At 37.3% G+C, this 23,636-nt stretch overlaps 1 protein-coding gene across 4 annotated transcripts in view; it reads right to left on the bottom strand.

Annotated features, from left to right (window-relative positions):
• The window catches only part of LOC106094019 (peptide transporter family 1), a 75,785-nt gene that overhangs the window by 42,877 nt on the left and 9,272 nt on the right, over window positions 1–23,636 (bottom strand). Inside the window, exons 1-2 of one of the 4 annotated variants that reach the window (XM_013261197.2) lie at window positions 22,601–22,653; window positions 16,233–16,472 (exon numbers count right to left, since the gene is read on the bottom strand). The exons of 1 other annotated variant lie outside the window; for it this stretch is intronic. In XM_013261197.2, coding sequence (XP_013116651.2) covers window positions 16,233–16,268 — 36 coding nt within the window. In that variant the 5' untranslated portion in view covers window positions 16,269–16,472; window positions 22,601–22,653. Of the gene's footprint in view, window positions 1–16,232; window positions 16,473–22,406; window positions 22,654–23,636 lie in introns of those variants that run through there. 2 more of the 4 variants (XM_013261196.2, XM_013261198.2) reach the window with 2 other exon arrangements.

Genomic DNA, 23,636 nt, shown 5'->3' on the forward strand with positions numbered 1-23,636 from the left:
TGAGGAGTTTTGTTATGACTTCAAATAACTGTGCTTAGTATGCGCCAAATCGGTACATAACCTGATATAGCTGCCATATACCGATCTGGGATCTTGACTTCTTGAGCCTTTAGAGGGCGCAATTTTCATCCGATTTGGAAGAAATTTTGTGCTACGGTTTCTCTCATGATCTTCAACATACGTGTCTAATATGGTCGGAATCGATCAATAGCTCGATATAAAACCGATCTCCCAATTTTGCTTCTTGAGCCCCTAAAAGGCGCGTAAAAGCGTAAAAATCTAAGACGATCTAGCCATGTCCGTCCGTCCGTCCGTCTGTCTGTTAAAATCACACTACAGTCTTTAAAAATAGAGACATTGAGCTGAAACTTTGCACAGAATCTTTTTTTTGTCCATAAACAGGTTAAGTTCGAAGATGGGCTATATCGCACTATACCTTGGTATAGCCCCCATATAGACCGATCCGCCGATTCAGGGTCTTTGGCCCATAAAAGGCGCATTTATTTGGGACAGTGGGTAGTGTTAGGCCCTTCGACATCTTCCTTCAGATAGGTTCAGATTTGGATATAACTGCCATATAAACCGATCCGCCGATTTAGGGTCTTAGGCCCATAAAATCCACATTTATTAAATTTAGGACAGTGAGTTGTGTTAGGCCCTTCGACATCCTTCTTCAATTTGGCCCAGATTGGTCCAAATTTGGATATAGCTGCCATATAGATCGATTCGCCGGTCTTAGGCGCATTTGTTGTCCGATTTTGGGACAGTGAGTTGTGTTAGGCCCTTCGACATCCTTCTTCAATTTGGCTCAGATTCGTCCAGATTTGGATATAGCTGCCATATATACCAATCTCTCGATGTAAGGTTTTGGGACCATAAAAAGCGCATTTACTGTCCGATGTCGCCGAAATTTAGGACAGCGTGTTAGGTTAAGCCCCTCAACATACTTCTGCAATATGGCATAGATCGGTCCAGATTTGCATATAGCTGCCATAAAGACAGATCTCTCGATTTAAGTGTTTGGGCCCATAAAAGGCGAATTTATTGTCCGATATCGATAATATTTGGGACAGTGAATTGTGTAAGGTGCTTCGACATTCTTCTTTAATTTGTCTCAGATCGGTCCTGATTTAGATATAGCTGCCATATAGACCGATATCTCGATTTAAAGTCTTGGCCCCATAAAAGGGGCATTTATAATGCAATATCACTGAAATTTGACACAGTGACTTATATTAGGCTTTCCGACATCCATGTTGTATATGGTTCAGGTCGGTTTATTTTTAGATAAAGCTACTAAAAAGATAAATATTTTGTTATACACAATTGAATAATGGCTTGTACTTATTAGTATTGGGTCCAAATCGGAACATATTTCATTATAGTTGCTATGGGTATGGTATGTATTTTTCATGTTGATGAAAGGTGGTTTACATATATACCCAAGGTGGTGGAAATCCAAAGTTCGGCCAAGCCAAATCAAATAGCATTAACTATTAGATCAAAAAAGTTTTTTATTTGCCCTATATTCGATTTCATGCGAAATTTATGTTTCATTGTTTGATTTTACAAAAAAAAAAAATTTACATTTGGAGAAAATGTTTGGGTTGGATTATTTGGGCCACATTTCCTATACTCGCGTCAAGAAAAGTTAATTTTTTTTATTTCTATACTTGAAATTAAGGTCCACATGGCAATCAAAGTTGGTCATCTCTGCCCATAGACCATAATAAACCTCATGTTCCCATATTAATTAAGCTATGTTTGATACTTAACGACGACGAGATGTTATGACATCTTCTTTTATTTTTTTTTATAAAAAAAAACCAAACAAATGCCAGAAGCGGCAATGGCCAAAAACTACTTTCTTTTTAGCGTTCCAAAGTGTTTGTTTTCTTTTCGATTGGGTCAACTGCGATGTGTTTGTGTATTTTCAGATGAATGTCTTTATAATGGATTGTAATATGAAATGAATTTCACATTTCACATTGTAACTGCAATGCAATCAACGGGTATTTAGTAAATATTTGTAACTCAATTAAAATCGCATTTAGTGCGCACTTCATTGGAGTTAAAAATTGTGTCGGTAACAATGACGATATCTTATTAAAGAGTAGCGGGAACTTGATATCAAACATCAAATGGAAGTTGACATCTTTATTTGTAATTTAAATGAAAATCTAGGAAATTTGAAAAGATATATTTTCAAAAAATGTTTCAATAGAGAAAAGTGAAATAATTTTTCTAGCAAACCTTTCGAGCTAGTTTAATTTTCATTAAAAATAGTTCTACAATTATTGCACCTAAGATTCATTTCACACATAAATAAAATGCTAAAATACTCCAATGAAATTTAAAACATTACAATTTTTGTTGTTGTTGTATACAACTCGCATTTAATTAAAATTACTGAAGAAATGTTAACCCCCTTGCTGCTGTTCATTTAATGGTGTTTACCTCTAAAATAAAACCACACAACAGGTTTATAGATTATTGGCTTTGACAGCTAAACGTGATGGCACTTTATAATGGATTATACATGTACACTGTATGTTTTTATTGCGCTTTCAATTTTCAAATACAAATAATTTCTATCAACTTAGAATTTTAATGCAAAACAAACTATTCTCGATAAAAATGTATATAGGTCAAGGTTGTCACAATGGGGCAGCCAATGACATCATGAACATGACCCTATACATAAAACATTCAACTCTCTTTCGAAAAATGAGGGAAATCCTTTTATTACTATACCCTTAATTAAATATCAATTGAAATGATCACAATACGCTGGTGTCTCGACGAGACCCTGAAATCGTTCAAAGTCATTAAAACGGAAATGTTCTGTGAGTAGTACTATGAGAAGTTGTGGATGTGACCGATTGACAATACACGTAGTATTGATCAGTGTTGCCACAAGAGAAAACAATGTTGTTGTCCCAATGATAAGAGTAGAGGTTAAAGAAATTATTAAATACAATTTCTTCCAAAAAAAAAATTTTAATTTAAAAATATGTGTTATAAAAATTTGTGTGGAATCCTGTTCATCAGGATTACACCTATTACACATTGAATTACAATTTGAATTATGAATTTTAATGAAATACAACTTACTGTTCTCACAAACTCTTAACATTTTTATCGAATTTGGGAACCCTTTGTCCTTTCCTGTAAAAGGGCTAATAGCTATCACTCAATGGATAAAGGGCAACTATATTATCATGAATTCCATTTCCCCTTGGTACATTTATGATGTTTTTATATACTTTTTAAAATCGCGAACTTCACTTATAACAAAGGCGGTAAGATCTGCGTCATCAATAAAGGAACCCAAGAATTGTCACCTAAACAAGTTAGAGTGTGCTATGTTCTGCGGGGCCGAATCTTATTTACCCTCCACAATCGATCGAATTTGTCGAGTTCTTTGCGTGGTATCTCTTTTAAGGCAGACAAAGAATAATGGATAAGAATTGTTATGCTATTGGAGCTATATCAAGTTAAAGTCCGATTCGAACCATAAATGAATTGAATATTGAAGACCATAGTAGAAGTCATTGGGTAATATTTCAGCTCATTTGGATAAGAATTGCGCCATGTAGGAAGCATAATCGGGAGATCGGTTTATTTGGGAGCTGTTTCAGGCTTTAGATCGATTAACATATTGAACACGTATGTTAAAGATCATGGGAGAAGCAGTTATACAACATTTTAGCAAAATCGGATAAGAATTGCGCCCTCTAGAGGCTTAAGAAGTCAAGATCCCAGATCGGTTTATATGGCAGCTATATCAGGTTATGTACCGATTTGAACCACATTTATCGCAGTTGTTTAAAATCACAATAAAATACTTCATGCTTAATTTCAGCCAAATCGAATAAGAATTGCGCCCTCTAGTGGCTCTAGAAGTCAATATCCAAGGTTTATATGGGAGCTATTACAGGTTATAGACCGATTTAGACCGTACTTGGCATAATTGTTGGAAGTCATAACGGAACACTATGTACATGCAAATCGGATAAAAATTGTGGCTTCCAGAGGCTCAAGAAGTCAAATCGGGGGATCGGTTTATATGGGAGCTATATCTAAATCTGAACCGATATGGCCCATTTGCAATCCCCAACGACCTACATCAATATTAAGAATCTGTGCAAAATTTCAAGCGGCTAGCTTTACGCGTTCGCCTGTTATCGTAACTTCGACAGACGGACGGACGGATATGGCTAGATCGACTCATAACGTCGAAACGATCTAGAATATGTATACTTTATGGGATCGCAGATCAATATTTCGAGGTCTTTTAAACGGAATGACTGCGTTAGTTTACCCCCATCCTATTGTGGTTAGTATAAAAACTGTAAGTGAGAAAAGCCAAGCACTTCTAAGGAACCACTTTCTCCACAACCTGTTAAAAAATTTAAATAACGTACTTTATAAAATTTTTAGTCTATTATCTATTACCATAGCATGGACAGTCCAAAGTCTTTGGTGGGTATCGAATCCGCCATCAACTCAGCCACGGGGATGGTTTATACAATGATTCGATTCCAAATGATTTTATAAACATTCGCATAATAAATGAGGGGAAGCAGTCTCCGCTACCAATTAGAGCTGATCGAATAAAGCTCAACGATAAGGTACCCCCTATTCATACTCGAACAGCGTCCGGTGGTCTATGATTAAAGTTCATTGGCTAAAAGTCCAAACTTTAATTTAAGAAGGGATTTTTATATTCTTAAAAGCCGATTGTAGAGCATAACCCTCTCTAAAAAGTGTTTTTAAGGTTCTGGCCACCATTCAATCTTAAGTGTTCAGGGTCGTGCTAACCAAAGGCCCACATTGGCCCCCAACTTCAATGTAAATTAAGAATCCTAATGCTTAAATGGATATGGAGAAATTGAACCTAAAATCGAACATTGAACCCAAAAAAAAATATTTTAAGTGTTGTGACATTTATTGGCGCACTTTTCCTTTGTGATCGACTAAAACGTTCCCCCACAGTAATTACACATTCCATTACAATAAAAATGCCTATAGCACACATTTCGAAAAAAGGTATTTAGATTTTACCTTTGTTGACCATTTTAATAATGACGCGTTTCATGTTTGTTTGGTTTTATTCACTGATACGTGAAGAGAATATCGAAAGCAATTTAAATATTGCAAGTATAATGGCAGATTTTATTTTTTGTTACTCGCAAACAAATTTAAAATTGCTTAAAGTGAATGATGTTGTTTCCTGATATCACATTTCAATAATACTTTGGAGGTTTAGGTCATCCCATTGATGGAGGAGACACATTTGTCATGTTGCCAATAAACAATACAATGAACTTTGATGAATGAAATCCTTTTACTGCCAGTATCCAGAAGCACTAAACTAAATGGCCAATTGATTTATTGACATTGTGTGGAAGATCTCAAGACCCTGAAATAGTTCATTGGGCTAAAATATTGTTGTTTCTGATAAAGTTGTCAAATTAATAGAAAAAGCAAAACCAAATTGAATTTGGAAACGAATAAATCAATACAAAATAAAAATAAAAAACATGCAAGGTTGACTTATGGAGAAAAATGAGGAATCAGCTTCTAGAAAATGTGTCAAATGCATTGACACATAGAAATTGCAAGAAGTTTAACTCAAACTTATTTTAAATACTTTTTAACCTTTAATTCAAAATGTTTGTCCTGTTAAATATTCGGAAATTATTTTTATGACTAATTGCATTCCAATGGAAGAGTTAAATTACTTTGTATTTAATTCCTCAACTCGAACTTGTTGTTGAACTCAACTCAAAGTCTACACCAGTGTGTGAAAATGGTAATGAACAAGTAAAAGCGTGCTAAGTTCGGCCGGGCCGAATCTTATATACCCTCTGCCATGGAACGCATTTGTCTACCTCTTGCCACGGTATCCCTTTTTAGGCAAACAAAGGATAAAAGAAAAGAATTGCTATGTTATTGGTACAATATTAAATAATGGTCCATTTCGGACCATAATTGAACTGAATACTGGAGACCATAGTAGAAACCATTGTGTAAAATTTCAGCTAAATCTAGTAAGAATTGCGCACTTTAGGGGCTGAAGAAATAAAATAGGGAGATCGATTTATAGGGGAGCTGTATTAGGTTACAAACTGATTCATGCCATATTCGACACGTATGTTAAAGGTCATGAGAGAAGCCGTTGTACAAAATTTCAGCCAAATCGTATAATACTTTCGCCCTTTAAAGGCTCAACAAGTCAAGATCCCATATTGGTTTATATGGCAGCTATATCAGGATAAGGAACGATTCGAACTTTTCTTAGCACAGTTGTTGAAAGTCATAACCTAACACATCATGCAAAATTTCAACAAAATCGGATAATAATTACGTCCTCTAGTGGCTCAAGAAGTCAACTCCCCAGATCGGTTTATATGGCAGCTATATCAGGTTATGGACCGATTTGAAACATTATTAATGCAGTTGTTGCAAGTCATAACAATACACATAATGGAATATTTTAGCCAAATCGGATAAGAATTTCTCCCTGTAGAGGCTCAAGAAGTCCAGACTCCAGATCGGTTTATATGGCAGCTATATTATGGACCAATTTAAACTATTTTTAGCGCAGTTATTGAAAATCATAACAAAATACCTCATGCAAAATTTCAGCCAAATCGGATAAGAATTGTGCCATCTAGCGGCTCAAGTAGTCAAGATCCCAGATCGGTTTATATTGCAGCTATATCAGGTTATAGACCGATTTGAACTATTCTTAACACAGTTGTTGCAAGTCATAACAAAACACGTCCAGCAAAATTTCAGCCAAATTTTTGCTAACTCTACAAGAGGTAAACAAGTAATACAAATACGTCATCAATATCGTGTATCTGAACAACAGTTCTTTGTTAATGCTTTACGTCTCTGGAATAATCTTCCCAATAGTATTCAAATTATAAGTAATGAACGACAGTTCAAATCTTTGATTTATAATCATTTTAATTAATTATTTGTTTTGTTTTTTTTATAACTATTTTTTTAATTTATTTTATTAGTAACTTTGATTAAATTGTTAAATTTTCTTTAAAGTTTCTTTTTCTTTTTTTTTTGTTTTGTTTAAACCTTTTTTTAACTTAAATATTGTATCAGTAACTTTGCTTAAATTGTTAAATATTTTGTACCAATTATTGTTCTATTTAAATGAAAACTTATTGAACTCATTGTATTTATCAATTTACTAACCCATGCTTTATATAAGACACTGTCTTTTGTATGGGTTTTATCATAATAAAAATACAAATACAAATACTTTCAAGAAGTCAAGATCCCATATAGGTTTATATGACAGCTATATTAGGTTACGGACCGATTTGAACCATACTCAGCACAGTTGTTGGAAGTCCTAATGAAACACCTCATGCAAAATTTCAGCCAAATCGGATAAGAATTGTGTCCTCAAGCGGCTCAAGAAGTCAAGACCCCAGACAGCCACCTCATGCAAAATTTCAGTCAAATCGGATAAGAATTGTGCCCTCTAGCGGCTCAAGAAGTCAAGATCCCAGATCGCTATATATGGCAGCTATATCAAAACGTGAACCGATATAGCCCATTTACAATCTCAACCGACCTACACTAATAAGAAGTATTTGTGCAAAATTTCAAGCGGCTAGCTTTACTCCTCCGAAAGTTAGCGTGCTTTCGACAGACAGACGGACGGACGGACATGGCTAGTTCGACTTAAAATGTCATGACGATCAAGAATATATATACTTAGACGAATATTGGGAGGAGTTACATGGCGGAGGGTATAAAAAGTACATCGATCGGTTGCTGAGAAGTATATTTTGCACGAGTTTTCATGGCATTTCATTCCTTCTCACGCTCCACACATGGGGGGCTTATGGGAGGCGGATGAACACTCATTTGCGGAAAGTTACTGCTAATATCAAATTTACTTTTGAAGAATTTTTCACTCTGTTTGTTAGAATCGAAAGTATTCTGAACTCTCGACCACTTTCTCCCTATAAGCGAAGACCCAACTGACTTGATTCCATTGACCCCTGGCCATCTACTGAGGGAAGCTGTCCCTGAAGACTAAACTGACAAAGACTGAAATCTTTACAAATTAAATTTGCAAAGCGATGGAAGACCGAGTACATTTGTGAGCTCCAGCGAAGATACAAATGGAAATCCGTCTAACAAAATCTGATAACTGATGACTTCGTTGTGGTAAAAGAGGACAAACTTTCTCCCAATGAATGGTTGAGTAGAAAAGGTCTTTAGAGATCAAGATTCTAATGTTCGCGTAGCTGAAATACAAACTCAAAATGGACTACTGACTCGTCCTTTAGTCAAACTCTCAATCCCACCCACTGCCTAATATAAGTATCTTCCACATCCGTTCACAACTTAATAAATTCTATGTTTACAGCTCCACAAATAGTCTACCAAAATGCCGCATCTGCCATCAAAGGCATACACTGAAAAATTGCGTTAAATTTTACAAAATGGATATCCCAGTGCGCAGGATAAAGGATTTTAATTTAAATGTCTTTGCTGGACCCATACTCGTGATTGGTGCCCTTCCCGGAAAACATGCTTGGTCTGTAATAACAACAACCACAAAGTTAACCAGCATAACATGAACCACTCTTCACGCCAAAGCTACAACCCAAAGCCACCAAATTCCCAAAACTCATCTTCTGGACAACGCTCCACTTCCAGTTCACGGAGAACATCAAATTCGAGACGCCAACCAAAAACCATCCGTACATGATAGGGTAAGTCAGCGATCGAAAACACATGTTATTTCTCCTACAGCTTTGGCACGTGCTCTGCCAACCAACGGTCTTGATAAAATTCGGCTGATGCTAAACTCTGGTGGAGTACAAATGTTCAATGGTTCAGCGGCTACATCTTCAAACTACACCACACTACACTACTAACACACTGATTTCTGCACTGTTACTCTGCAGTCCCATCATGATCCGCCGGTTAAAATACAAATAACAGGAACTGTCAAATCCAAATTCGACTTTCCTTTACCCAAAGATACTTCTGAGAAAACCTTGAAATCTATATACGATCATATAACCATATTAGCTGACACACACTTTTTCAAGCCGTCGGACATTGAAGTTATAATTGGAAATGATCAACTGCCCAAAGTACTTATGGCTGGCATGATTCAAACCCCCTCGTACATGCCCATAGCCCAAAGTACCATCTTCGGTTGGATTATATCCAGAGCTTGTAGATATTAAATAGCAATACTGAAAGGGAGGCGGCATGTTGAACTCCATTCCACAAATTATTGAACTTTAGAAATCAATATATGAACTTATTGAAATACTTTATAATATGAATTCTTAGATACCATTAATTTGACAAAGCGGTCACCTTAAAACCTTTCTTTGTCACATAAAGAAAGCTTTTACAATTTAAGTTAACATGTTGTCCCTTTCTTTGCTGAATTAAACTTAGACTAATTGTTTCAAGTTCTAAATCAGTAAAACTCACTCACTAAACTCACTTGCACCTAAACATCTGAAATGGTAAGCTGAACACTGAACACTAAAACCTGCCTTTTCTGCTTCATTACACTGATTTACATATCTGGGGGCCTTACTTAAAATACAGTCCGTTCCAGCTTGAGAAATTACCCCGGATTTGTACACATGTTTTATTTTTATGTAACCGATTTTTTGCTGATTTCAAATCGATAATGCTTAACAACTTGTTCTTCCAATGATATTAACCCGAACCACCCCAGGGCGATACGTTTTAAGAACACAATATGAATTTCAAGTGCAAAGTTTTAAATACAGAAAACTTGAAAAAATGAAAGTCAAATTTGTGTTATATGATCCTTTATATATTTATTATTCAACGCTAGATTCGAAGTACTTAAGATACAGCTGTGAAATTTGACAGACATTTATGTTATTTTTAGGAGCTTTGGCCATATCCCTCCACCATTCGATAAAAGTCTGCTGATAATAGAAAACACTGTCTGCTGACGGTTCATTGTTAGTTTTGCTACTATTTAAGCTATTATAGCAAAATATTGTAATCAGACATAAAATATGGTGGAATTGTTTGGTTAGGTTTAAGTAAAAAGGAAGATGCCTTCTAGTTCCTACCTTTGAACCATCCAGATCGCTTTAAAAAGCCCAACAACTTGCGAATGTTCACATCCGCTAAATCGGACAGGTTCTCAAAGAAATGAGAACCTAAAGTGGAACTCCTCCTGACGGCCAGTGCGGGACACATACACAGAAGGTGTTCTATAGTCTCTTCTTCTTCGATGTCCTCACAGCTTCTGCAAAAGCCGTTACTGACAACCTTCAGTCTGTCAACATATTTTCCGATTAGACAGTGACCCGTCATGACGGACACAATGACTGAGACGTCTGTTCTAGCTAATGACGGCAAAGCAGTAGACCTCTTCAAGTCTAGATTAGGCCACATAGTTTTTGAATGCTTACAGCCCCCTCTTTGTGACCATGGACAACGAATGGTAGCGTTGTCCTTTGGGACCTGGTCCTTAAAACTTAGCTTACATGTCGCTAGAAGCATACCCACAGATTCCAGTGTCCCTGGAATGTGTAAGGTAGTTTCTAGTCTCGCAAGCTTGTCCACTTTTCAATTCCCTGGGATATCTCTGTGGGCCGGCACCCAGAACAGGTGAATTTTGAACTGTTCTGTCATCTCGTTGAGACATCTGCGACAATCGAGGGCAGTTTTTGTGTTCTAGCCAGTGACAACAAAACGTTAGACCTCTTCAAGTGTAAATAAAACCACATAGTTTTGGAATGCTCACAGCCCCCACTTTGTGACCATCTATCATTCGTTGATCTGAAAACTTAGCTTACATGTCGCTAGAGGCATACCTACAGATTCCAGTTTCCCTGGAATGTCTAAGGTAGTTCCTAGTCTCGCAAGCTCATCCACTTTACAATTCCCTGGGATATCTCTGTGGCCCTGCACCCAGAATAGGTGAATTTTGAACTGTTCAGCCATCTCGTTGAGAAATCTGCCATAGTCGAAGGCGGTTTTTGTGTTCAGAAATACGTTCTCCAGAGATTTAATATTTGAACAAGTGCCATCTTGTATCTCTTGCTGAATATAACTACTTTTGTCATACACGGATTTATACCTATACCACTTTCGGTAGCCCACTTCACTATTGCACGTAGAGCTTCCTGAAGTATATGTCTTATAGTGCTGGGAAACTTTCGCCTAACCGCAATTGCCACGTCATCTGCATACGCGACCACTTTTACACCTTTTTCTTCCAGAGACAATAATATATTGTTGATGGCTATCCAAATCCAAAGTAGAGGAGACAGTACACCTGCTTGAGGTGTTCCTCTGCTGGCTCATTTTTTTAAATCCACAGATCCCAAGCATACCTTAATGCATGTTTTAGAAAGTTATTAATAAACTTTCTTACGGTAGAGTTGATGCCTAGAAACTCCAACTCCTTCGAGTGAAGTCGGTTTTACATTATTGGAAGCAGCTTCAATGTCACGAAATGCTACCATTGTATATTCCTTGACAGCAAGAGAACCCTCTATGTAGCTAACTAGGTCGTGAAGGGCTGTTTCAGTGGATTTGATTTGTTCATTCTAAGTTTTATTAAAAATGCATTTACTTTCTTTTAAAAAATCCGCAATTACTTTTTGGGCAACCCAATATATGCATGCTGCTGCCGCGACAGGCGATCTCCAGAGATCTTTGCCCTAAGATATGTTTATATCAACCTCTCAAGAGTTTTCAGCATAAAGGATGACACGACTAATAGGACGACTAAGTCGTTCTAGCCATGTCCGTGTGCCTGTCCGTCCGTCCGTCTGTCGAAAGCACTCTAACTTTCGAAGGAATAAAGATAGGCGCTTAATTTTACACAAATACTTCTTATTAGTGTAGGTCGGTTGGGATTGTAAATGAGCCAAATCGGTCCATGGTTTGATATAGCTGCCATATAAACCGATCTTGAGTCTTGACTTCATGAGCTTCTAGAGAGCGAAATTCTTATCCGATTCAATTCAAAATCTTTCGCCTTCGTGTGGTAAGGTTTTCCTGCTTTCGGAATGAAAATGACCTTTGTAACCCTCCATCCCACGGTTATATATGACATGCTGATACAAGCAGAGTATATCTTCTTAAGCCAAGGAACCAGTCTATCAGACACAGCTTGTAGTTCAACCTGTGATATATCCTCAGGGCCTGGCGATTTAAAGGAGTCGAAACTTCTTATCGCCCAAAGGCTTTTCGACTCAGACACAATTTCCCTAATAGCCTCCGACGAACGCATACCAGTGACAACCTCTTCGGGCGCCACGTTGTTCGTTGGAGAAATGTGTATCAATGAGTAGTTCCAATTCCACCCAGAATTTGTTCTAAGACTTTCTCAGCTCGTCCTTATATTTTCTTAGGTCAGCCTTATAGTTGTCCCAATTGTGTGGTGCCCTTGTGGCTTTTGCTCTGTGGAAGAGTTTCGGCAGTCCTTCCTTAGACCAACGAGCTCTGGGGACCACCATGGTGGTCACTGTTTGGGATTGTTAGGAGCACACTTAAATAAATACTAGGTGTTATGTTAGTAATATCCCGATCAACAAGGAATAACTGTGAGCATCACACAGGCTGGATTTTTGTTTTCCGTGGACCTAATGATATACGAAATGACAAGTCGAGTTATTGGCGCTTTCAAATAACCAATGGTCAACACCAGCGCCTATTCTCAGGTTAGGGACTGCTGGGGGCAAGCGTCGGATTTTGGAGCATGCGGCTCACGACTTGGGGTGATGCATGTGAGATCCCACATAACCCATCCGGTTGGGGCGCTGGTCCGGTAACCCACACCCGGAAAACTAACAAAAACAAAGAAACAAAAGTAGAGTAAAAGCGGACTCCCCTAACGTTGAAAACCCACGCAAATGATAAAAGGACCATGATGTGCGGATCTTCACCTGGAATGTCCGGATTCTTTATGGAGAAGGAGTAGTATATCCAATGGCGCATATATTGGAAAAGAACAAGGCAGATATTGTCGCCTTACAGGAAGTGTAATGGATCGGTAAGGGCGTCGCAACAACATCAAACGTTCACGAACTATACTACAACTGCGGTGGCACGAGGCATGAATTTGGCTGTTAGTCAGAGACTGAAACACCTCCTGCTTTACTCCGGTGGATGAGAGACTAGCCACAATCCGCATAAACGCCAAATTCTTCAACATCAGCCTTATTTGTACCCATGCCCCGACTGGAGACAAGGGCGAGCAGACCAAAGGTATTTTCTACAAGTGCCTAGGGAGAGAATACGACCGCTGCCCCGTCCATGGTATACAAATCATTCTGGGAGAATTTAAAGCGAAGATAGCGAAGAAAAATATCTTTGGTCCAACAGTTGAAGAATTTAGCCTCCACAAGTTAATGAACGATAATAGGTGGAGGCTAACAGATTTCGCAGCGGCAAAAACAGGGTAACTAGCAGCACCAGATTTCCACAAAGCCACATGGTTGTCCCCAGATCAAGTAGTAAGAAACCAAATTGATCACGTTGTTATAGATGCAAGGCATTCATCCAGGGTGTTAAATGTACGATCAATACGAGAGCCGAATATAGATTCGGATCATTATCTTGTTTCAGCAAAAGTTCGCACCCGTTTGAGATTGACGAGAAAAGAACGAACTGACACTCCACGGAAGCTGGACATTGAAAAGCTGCAAAGACAACAGATGGCAGCGCATACTCCCTTTGACTGACTGCTTGATGAAAACACTCCTTGTACCGATGATATAACGGTGCATTGGCAAGTCTTTATGGAAAGTGCCGCGAAAACTCAACTTGGATGCCAGATGGTACGACCAAGAGTGTTGAAATGCTACTGAAGCCCAGAATTTGGCATACAGAGCAAATCTGCAATCAGTAGCAACGCGCTAGATGATGGATGGGTATCGGGAGAAAAGGAGAAAGGAAAAACGTCTATTTCGTAGAAAGAAAAAGGAAATGGAAAGACGTGATTGTGAGCAAATTGAGATAAACATGGAGCAGAATGAATTAATGTTTTTTTTTAAAGGATCAAACATCAAACGCATGGCATTGGTACAGGCATATCCTCCTGAAAAGACTAAGAAGGAAATCTAGCAAAAGATACAGATTGTGTAGAGGATACCGCAGAACCAATCCCTAATGATGGGGCAACAACACACATCCGCACATAAATTGTTGTTATTTTACGAGTACATAACATTATTGTTATTTTGCACTTCGTTGATTGGTCGGGATTTATTGCCCCTCATACAAACAAAGTTTATTATTTTCAACTGGGTTAGTGTACCCATCACTGGTATAGAATCTAGTCAGAATGAGGTCCAAGCAGCAGGGACCCGACTGAAGAACAACAAGGCAGCAGAAGTCGATGGGTTGCCCACTGAAGAATTTAAGACCCGAGGCGACTCGCTGATAAGTCGTATACATCAGCTCGTCGGCGCGATCTGGCTAAAAGAACGCATACCCGATGATTAGAATCTGAGCAATGTATGACCGGTACACCAGAAAGGAGACAAGGAGAAATTTGTCAACTAAATAGGAATAAGGCTCCTCTTCATCGCCCAATTAATGCGACTTTAGACCTGGTAAGGCCTCCATAGATCAGATATTAACACTGTGGCAAATGCTGGAAAAGACCCAACACTTGTCTATAGAACAGATATTAATACTGCGCCAAATCCTGGAAAAGTCCCTAGAAGGGCAGGTCAACACTTACCATTTTTTCGGTGTCTACAAAGCCGACTTAAAATGACCCAAGCAAAACAATTGTTCAAACCCTTTATCGGCAGATCGATCTATACCTAAATATATTCCAATCTGTACCATATTTTAGTCGGATGTTGAGAGGCTTAAAACTGCGCACTATTCCAAATTTCAGCGAAATCGGGTAATAAATTAAGCTTTTATGGTCTTCAGACCCTTTATCGGGAGATCGGTCTATATGGTAGCTATATCTAAATGTAGTCTGATCTGAACCATATTTGGGTCAGTTGTCGGGAAGCTTTAAACTACTCACTGTTTCAAATTTCAGCAAAATCGGATGAAAAATAAAGATTTATCGAAAAATCGGTCTAGATAGCAGCTATATCCAAATATGGTCCGATTTGGCCCTTTCAAGAACTTAACCAGCGTGCATCAAAAAGACGTATCTGTGCCAAATTTCAGCTCAATAACTCAATTTTGGTAGCCTGTAGAGTGATTACAACAGACGGTCGGACAGACACACGGACATCGTTAAATCGTCTTAGAATATTACGACGGTCCGAAATATACGTACTTTTTAGGGTCGGAAATTGATATTTCGATAATTCACCCTACAGTGGTGGGTATAAAAAACGGCTTTTTAGTTTTTATACCCACCACCGAAGGATAGGGGTATATTCATTTTGTCATTCCGTTTGCAACACATCGAAATATCCATTTCCGACCCTTTTTAAAGTATATATATTCTTGATCAGCCTAAAAATCTCAGACGATCCAGGCATGTCCGTACGTCTGTCTGTTGAAATCACGCTACAGTCTTTAAAAATAGAGATATTGAACTGAAACTTTGCACAGATTCTTTTTTTGTCCATAAGCAGGTTAAGTTCGAAGATGGGCTATATCGGATTATATCTTGATATAGCCCCCATATAGACCGATCCACCGATTTAGGGTCTTAAGCCCATAAAAGCCACATTTATTGTCCGATTTTGCTGAAATTTGGGACAGTGACCTTCGACATACTTCTTCAATTTGGCCAAGATCGGTCCCGATTTGAATATAGCTGCCGATTTAAAGTCTTGACCCCACTGAAATTTGACGCAGGGACTTATGTCAGGCTTTTCGACATCCGTGTCGTATATGGTTCAGGTCGGTGTATTTTTAGAGATAGCTTCTGTATTTATTAGTATTTGGTCCAAATCGGAACATATTTTGATAAAACTGCTTTGGGACATAAAGTATGAAATTTTCACCGATTTTCGATGAAAGGTGGTTTACATATATACCCGAGGTGGTGGGTATCCAAAGTTCGGCCCGGCCGAACTTAACGCCTTTTTACTTGTTCTATTTGTAATAGAAATAGATTTTCCTTTGGTCTGCAGCCGGACAATATCCGATTGTATGACTTTTTTCTAGACCGAATAAATTTAGCGCAAAACGCAATTTTTTGTTAAAGTTATGGCAATAAAATATTTCTGTTAACTTACCTCTCTTTCCGATACCTTAAACGAGCTGCTGACCATGATTAATGCTTCTGTTTTGAAAAAATTCCAATCGAAAATGTTGAAAAGGATTGCGAATTCCTTTCGCTACGCAATAACTTTGCTATATATTATAAATGTTATATAAAGATTCTGTCCACTAAGTTAAATTTTTTTTTTAATGATTAGTTTTTTCTTTCACGCACAACGAAATTATATAAAAGCATATTTCAAGTTATGTCACTGCTATAAAAATAAACGAGGGTGTACAAGTTAATGCGACAACGAATATTCAATTGCCGCATAATCTTATAATTCAAACGATCGATCGAATGTTTTACGCGTATTATTCACTTCTCGACTACAATTGTTTAGATATAATTAAGACAAAAGTAAAAACAGTCATTCTTTTTTTGTTGCTTTTTTTCATTGCCATATAAAATGACACAAAAATGCCAAGTAAATATTGACAGTTAGACATTTAGTTGCTCTTTTGTCACAACAGAAAAAAAGGGAATAGAATAAATTCAATTTTGAAAGTCAAGTTAACAAAACTTTAAAATTTGACCAATGCAGTGTTAGAATTAGACAATTGCCAAGAGAAACGTGAATTGAAAGATAATTTCGAAATGTTTTGTACAAATATGGGGCCTGAAAAATATCTATGCACATAAGTAAATACATCACAGTGGCCCAACAAATGACAGCGGAACAGGTGGAAGTAACCCGCTCATCGCTGACATGCAAAATAACGCAAGAGACATTTTTAAATTTATTTAAATGAGATGTCCTTATTGATAGATTCGAGAAAATAGAGCAAGGAAATGTTGTTGAATGCATGATGACATTTCAAAAGGGAACTTTCTACAAATTTTACAATTTCTATAAAAATTAAATTTCGAAAATTTTTTTGTGAAAATATCATTTTTTCTGTATTAAAACAATTTCATATTTCAACTAAATTTTCTATGTATGTGTAGATACCATCTCTAGATCGTACCCCAAAAATCAGAAAATGGATGGACGATGTCTAATGCAGCGACGCCCAAAATGAAAATGTGGCTGTATGTATGTGTGAAATACTCTCTTTGAAAGTTTTTAATTCTCTCAATATGTAAAAAAATATTTTTTTCTTACGGAATGATAATTGTTTTCAAAAATAAGCATAAAATAAGAAATTTCGAATATCTTTGAAGCGTATAATCAACAAAAATTATTGTTTTTATACCCACCACTGAAGGATGGGGGTATATTCATTTTGTCATTCCGTAATATATATATATTCTTGATCAGCGTACAAATCTAAGACGATCTAGCCATGTCCGTCCGTCAGACTGTCCATCTGTCTGTTGAAATCACACTACAGTCTTTCAAAATAGAGATATTGAGCTGAAACTTTGCACAGATTCTTTATTTTTGTCTATAAGCACGTTAAGTTCAAAGAAGGGCTATATCGGACTATATCTTGATATAGTCCCCATATAGACCGATCCGCCGATTTAGGGTCTTTGGCCCATAAAAGCCACATTTATCATCCGATTTTGCTGAAATTTAGGACAGTGAGTTGTGTTAGGCTCTTCGATATCCAACTTCAATTTGGCCCAGATCGGTTCAGGTTAAGGTACAGATGCCATATAGACCGATCTCTCGATTTAAGGTCTTGCGCCCATAAAAGGCGTAATTATTGTCCGATTTTGCCAAAATTTGGGACAGTGAGTTATATTAGGCTCTTCGACATCCAACTTCAATTTGGCCCAGATCGGTGAAGGTTAAGATATAGCTGCCATATAGACCGATCTCTCGATTTAAGGTTTTAGGGCCATAAAAGGAGCATTTATTGTCCGATTTTGCCAAAATTTGGGTCAGTGATTTCCGTTAGGCCTCTTGACATCTTTCTGCAATTCGGAACAGATCGGTATAGATTTGGATATATCTGCCACATAGACCGATCTCTCGATTTAAGGTTTTGGGGCCATAAAAGGCGCATTTATTGTGCGATGTCCCCGAGATTTGGGACAGTGAGCTATGTTAGGCCCTTCGACATTCTTCTTCAATTTGGCTCAGATCGGTTCAGATTGGAATATAGGTGCCAAATAGACCGACCTCCCGATTTAAGGTTTTGGGCCCATAAAAGATGCATTTATTGTCCGATGTCGATGAAATCTGGGACAGTGAGTTGTGTTAGGCCGTTCGACATTCTTCTTCAATTTGGCTCAGATCGGTTCAGATGTGGATATAGCTGTCATTAGACCGATCTCTTGATTTAAGTTTTTGGGGCCTTCAAAGGCGCATTTATTGTACGATGTCGGCGAAATTTGGGACAGTGGGTTATGTTAGGCTCTTCGACATTTTTCTGCAATTTGGCCCAAATCGGTCCAGATTTGGGTATAACCGCCATATAGACCGATATCTCGTTTTAAAGTCTTGGCCCCATTAAAGGCGCATTTATAACCCGATTTCACTGAAATTTGACACAGTGACTTATGTTAGGCTTTTCGACATCCGTGTCGTATATGCTTCAGATCGGTTTTAGTTTTAGATATAGCTACTAAAAAGACCAATATTTTGTTATACACAATTGAACAATGATTTGTACTTATTAGTAGTTGGTCCAAATAGGAACATATTTCGATATAGTTGATATGGGGCATAAGGTATGCATTTTCACCCTATTTTGACGAAAGATGATTTACATATATACCCTAACTTAACGATGTGTATGCCCCAGCGTTCATTCGTTGCTGTCTCAACAACGACTTAAAAGAGCATAAGAATACTTGCTTGCCATAAACACTACCGTAAGGGTCTGCGCATCGCTGGTCTACTAAGAAAATCGTAGAACTACTCTTTAATAATAAGTTCGCTTGAAGCCATCTAACGCACAACGTGATATTAGAAATTATATGAATAAATGAATTCAATTATATGAATTTGAGAGAAGAAAGAAAAGTTTTTTGTACGAATAAAAGTTGGGACCCATTCAAGTAGCAAAGCCTCTATAATATGTGTGTTCGCGTACTTAACAATTTTTGAAATTTGCACAAATTACAACTGGAAATGATTCGTACTTTATATGCCAGCATAAGAGAGCGCAATAGTGTGTGAGAGCAAGCAAAATTTTGAGAGTTTGGTACTTGAGAGCTTTCAAATTTCTACTGGAGTTTTTTTTTTTTTGAAGCATCGAACGGCTGTTTTATGAAAACCAGCTGATTACTTCAAATAAATAGCAAAAATAGTGTAAAGGCTGTTCTTACGTTAGGTTAAGTTAAAGTGGTAGTCTGCCATCAGACTCACTTAGACGTTTTCGTACATTGTGATACCACAGGAACAGGAGAAGGAAGATGCCGCTTTAAAAACCCAATAACTTGCGAATGTTCACAACTGCTAAATCATACAAGCTCCAACGAAATGAGAACCTAGGTTGCAACTCTTTCTGACTGTCGGTGCGAGAAACACACACGCAGATGTTCTATAGTCTCTTCTTCCTCACAGCTTCGGCAAAAGTTGTCACTGGCAACCTACAGTTTGTCAGCAGGTTTTCCGATAAGACAGTGATCTGTCATGATGGACACATTGACTGAGACGTCTGTTCTAGCCAATGACAGCAGAGCGGTAGACCTCTTCAAGATAAGGCCACATAATTTTGGAATGGCTTGTGACCATTTATCATTCGTTATCCTTCGAGCCTGATCCGGAAAACTTAGCTTACGTTGCTAGAGGCATACCCACAGATTCCAGTTCCCCTAGAATGTGCAAGGTCGTCCGCTTTACAATTCCCTGGGATATCTTTGGGGCCGAGCACCCGAAACAGTGAATATTGAACTGTTCTGCCATCTCGTTGAGAGATCTGCGACAGTCAAGGGCGGTTGTTGTGTTCAGCTATAAGGTCTTCAGGGATTTAATGCTCTCTGAGAAGATATTTATGTCAGTTGTCGTTATATATCTTAGGCATTTCACCACTTCTTTAATTGCAAGTATCTCCGCTTGATACACACTGCAGTGTTCCGGTAAGCTTTTCTATATGAACAGTTCTAAATCCTTAGAGTACACCCCAAAGCCCATCTGGTCGTCTAGTTTGGAACCATCCGTATAGAAGTCTATGTAACTTCTATTACCAGGGATCTCGTAGTTCCAATCGGTCCTATCAGGAATAGGGGTACAGTTCTTTTTATCAAAAAGCGGCTCAGTTAGGGTGTAATCCACACTCTGTGCCAAATTTCATCGGTATAGTATGAAAAATGCTTCTGTTATAGTCGCATTAGACTATATCGGGAAATCGGTATTATTGGCAACTATATCCAAATATGGTACATTATGTACCACATTTTATAGGAATGGATAGGGGTCTATCAGAATACGCTGTGCCAAATTTTATCGAATTCGGGTAATAAATGGATCTTTTATGGGCTCAATACCCTATATCGAGAGATCGGGTGGTCGGTCTATAGGGCAGCTATATCCAAATATAGTCCAGAACTCACTGTGCCAAATTTCATCGAAATGGGATGAAAAATTACCAATGTATTGCCTTAAGTCTGGATATCGGTCTATATAGCTGCTATATATAACTAAAATCCGATTTTATGAGATCAGAAGGTCAGGTTTCTATACAAAGAATACGAAATAATAAAAAAAATTGAAAAAACCCAAACCATTGGGTATAAATGGGTAAATACACGGGTATTTACCCAATTTACAGGGTAAATACCTTTTGGGTATTTACCCATCGCCCATCTCTAGACATTATATCCAACTTGAACTTACTAATAATAGCATAGAGATTTTAAAAATATGCGAAGAACGCGAAATTGATCTGATTTTCCAGGTTTCTTTGAATTTGTACATAGCATAATATTTGCCATAACTGGCAAAGGTTTCGGTGAGCAAGGTTATCTAGGAGATTACTTCGGATTAAATTCTTCAACGTCACCTACCATACCATTGCCTTTGTGATGGGATAATATACTTGTACCAGATTTGAACCGTCTCACAGTGGTATGGGAAAAAATTAGAGGAAATAGGTCTGCCATTTTTGGACTGATAAAGATAGCTTCACGAAATTTTAAACGACTGTAGCTGGGGTTTTCACTTAGTTTTCAAAGCCCGAGGGCTCATTGGTGGGCGTTTAAAGTTGGCCAACTCGGCCCTACAAACTTTTTTCGGTCTACCAAAAGCGCATTTATGGGCCGATTTCAAAATGTTTATCCGATTCTTCAGTCGAAAATTGTATGTCCACATTGGATAGCAATTTTTGGCCATATTTCAAAATTCTTCAGTCGAAAGTTGTATGTTCTCATTGGATAGCAATTTTTGCACATATTTCAAAAAAATTTATATACAAAAATTTAATATTTTTGAAAAGGTCAGTAGGTGTTTTACAATACAATTCCCAAACTGAAATCAATATATTTAATTTTAGCCGATTTATTTTGGAAAAATCTAAAATGAACCCAATATTATTATTTTTTTTTGTGAAACCCAAATCAACCTAACATAGGCTCAAAAATTACTTTTTTAAGAATCTTTAAAAAATTTATTGGTAAAAAAATGAGTCCAAAATATTGAATGTATGAAATTTCATCAAAATCGGACAAGGGTTAAGTAGCTTGAAAGCCCTTTACTTCATTATTTTAAGAATTTGTATGATTATTAAGATTTTAATTGTATTATAAACCAGGTTTCAAATATGATATTTAGGCTTATTTACCTCTCAACGCTTTATGAAAAACAATATCAACGTTATTTTTGTATATCTCTAGACATTAAACAGTGATATATTTAAAGATGAGGAAATATTATGCAAATATTACATTAATCACGTATGGGCATACCACGTATTAAGTACAATACATATGCCTATCTGTCTGTCTCTTTTATTCTTTAAAAGCCACTGTGAATGTATGTTTGTTCAAACATTACAATAGGTATGCAAAAAATCAACCACCCACACCAAAGCAAAAAAAAACAGTTAAAATAATTAAAATTCTTGTGTCAGTTTTCTTTCAATTCAACATTTCGTATCACAAAAAAAGAGCGCACTCAACGGCTAGCAACCGTACTCAGGGTCACCCTAAAGGGGCGCGTGATGTTTAAATGAATTTTAAACACTTAACCAACTGAAGAATAAGAACTAACACAAATTACAAGTCAATTTCGATATAACAAAAAATCACAATTCACTTTAATTTTGTTTTATGAGTATTCCGCTTCAAATTCGTAATTGAAACAACACTCAAACGTAGAACACAGACTTCAAATTAACTGTTTTTTCGCACAACAACTACAAATATTGCCAACCGTTCAAAAGAAAGAAAACAAAAAAAAAAAAAAAACAAACGCCCCACAGCCACGAAAAAGCAAACGCCAAAACTCACGAAATAACGTCTGTTCTGGGCAACAGTTGTTGCACTAATAAAGCGTTGCTTACACGGTTACAAGTGCTGCTGCTAAGTAAGGTGTTGATGGATGGGGTTTCACTTGTGGTGGATTACAGAGCATCGTTGCTCGATATCTCTTCTCGATTTTTTTTCGTTATGTCAACGAACGACTTGAAACAACGGAGAAAACATTATTAACATTCATGTACAGATTTATTTATATATATATTCGTATGTATGTATAACAGTCATTTGTAACACCAATACTACTAATCTGTCATCAGTTTTGTTGTTGGTTTTTGATGTCATTACCAACTGGCAGTCTCAAAGTTACCATAGTAAGTCTGGCTTTGTTTTTTGTTTATGAGTGTAAATGACTATATGGGATAGATAGATAATCTATTGTTGTTGTTTCGAGTTTCATTTCTAACATTGAGTGAGAGAACACACAAATACATATCTCTCTTATCATATCTTGTGAGTGATCACATTACATAGGTGATTAAGTTTAGCAAACGATTGAAATTAAGTTTTTTGGTTGCCGTTTAAAAAAAAACGTTCTAAGTATATTAGGGTGTAACGACTAGCAGTTTTCTTAAAATTTTTCAGAAAAACAGTGCCAATAGTCAAACATTTATGTATTTAAAGCGATGCATTCGAGAACAATAAGGTCCAAGTGATTTCTAAAATGTTTAGAATCCCCAGAATTCCCGTTCACGATGGTATTCAAGAAATGAGCGAATATATGTCAGGAAGAGCTCGGTCACGGCAACGACGCTCTCGCTTAATGCCTACTGAACTTACACTCAAAGAACCTACTGAACTTACACTCAAAGAAATTTTTTATTTAAAATAAGCAAAAAAGTTTGCTAAAACAACAGTTTTTACCTTCTAAAAATGGATAAGCAGACATGACTGGTTTAACAAACGTAACGTTAGACCCTTCGATATCCTTGTTTCATTTGGCTCAGAGCGGTCTAGATTTGGTATAGCTGTCATATATACCGATCCCCAGATTTAAGGTATTGGGCTT

The sequence above is a fragment of the Stomoxys calcitrans genome, chromosome 4, assembly GCF_963082655.1.
Source record: "Stomoxys calcitrans chromosome 4, idStoCalc2.1, whole genome shotgun sequence".
NCBI lineage: Eukaryota > Metazoa > Arthropoda > Insecta > Diptera > Muscidae > Stomoxys > Stomoxys calcitrans.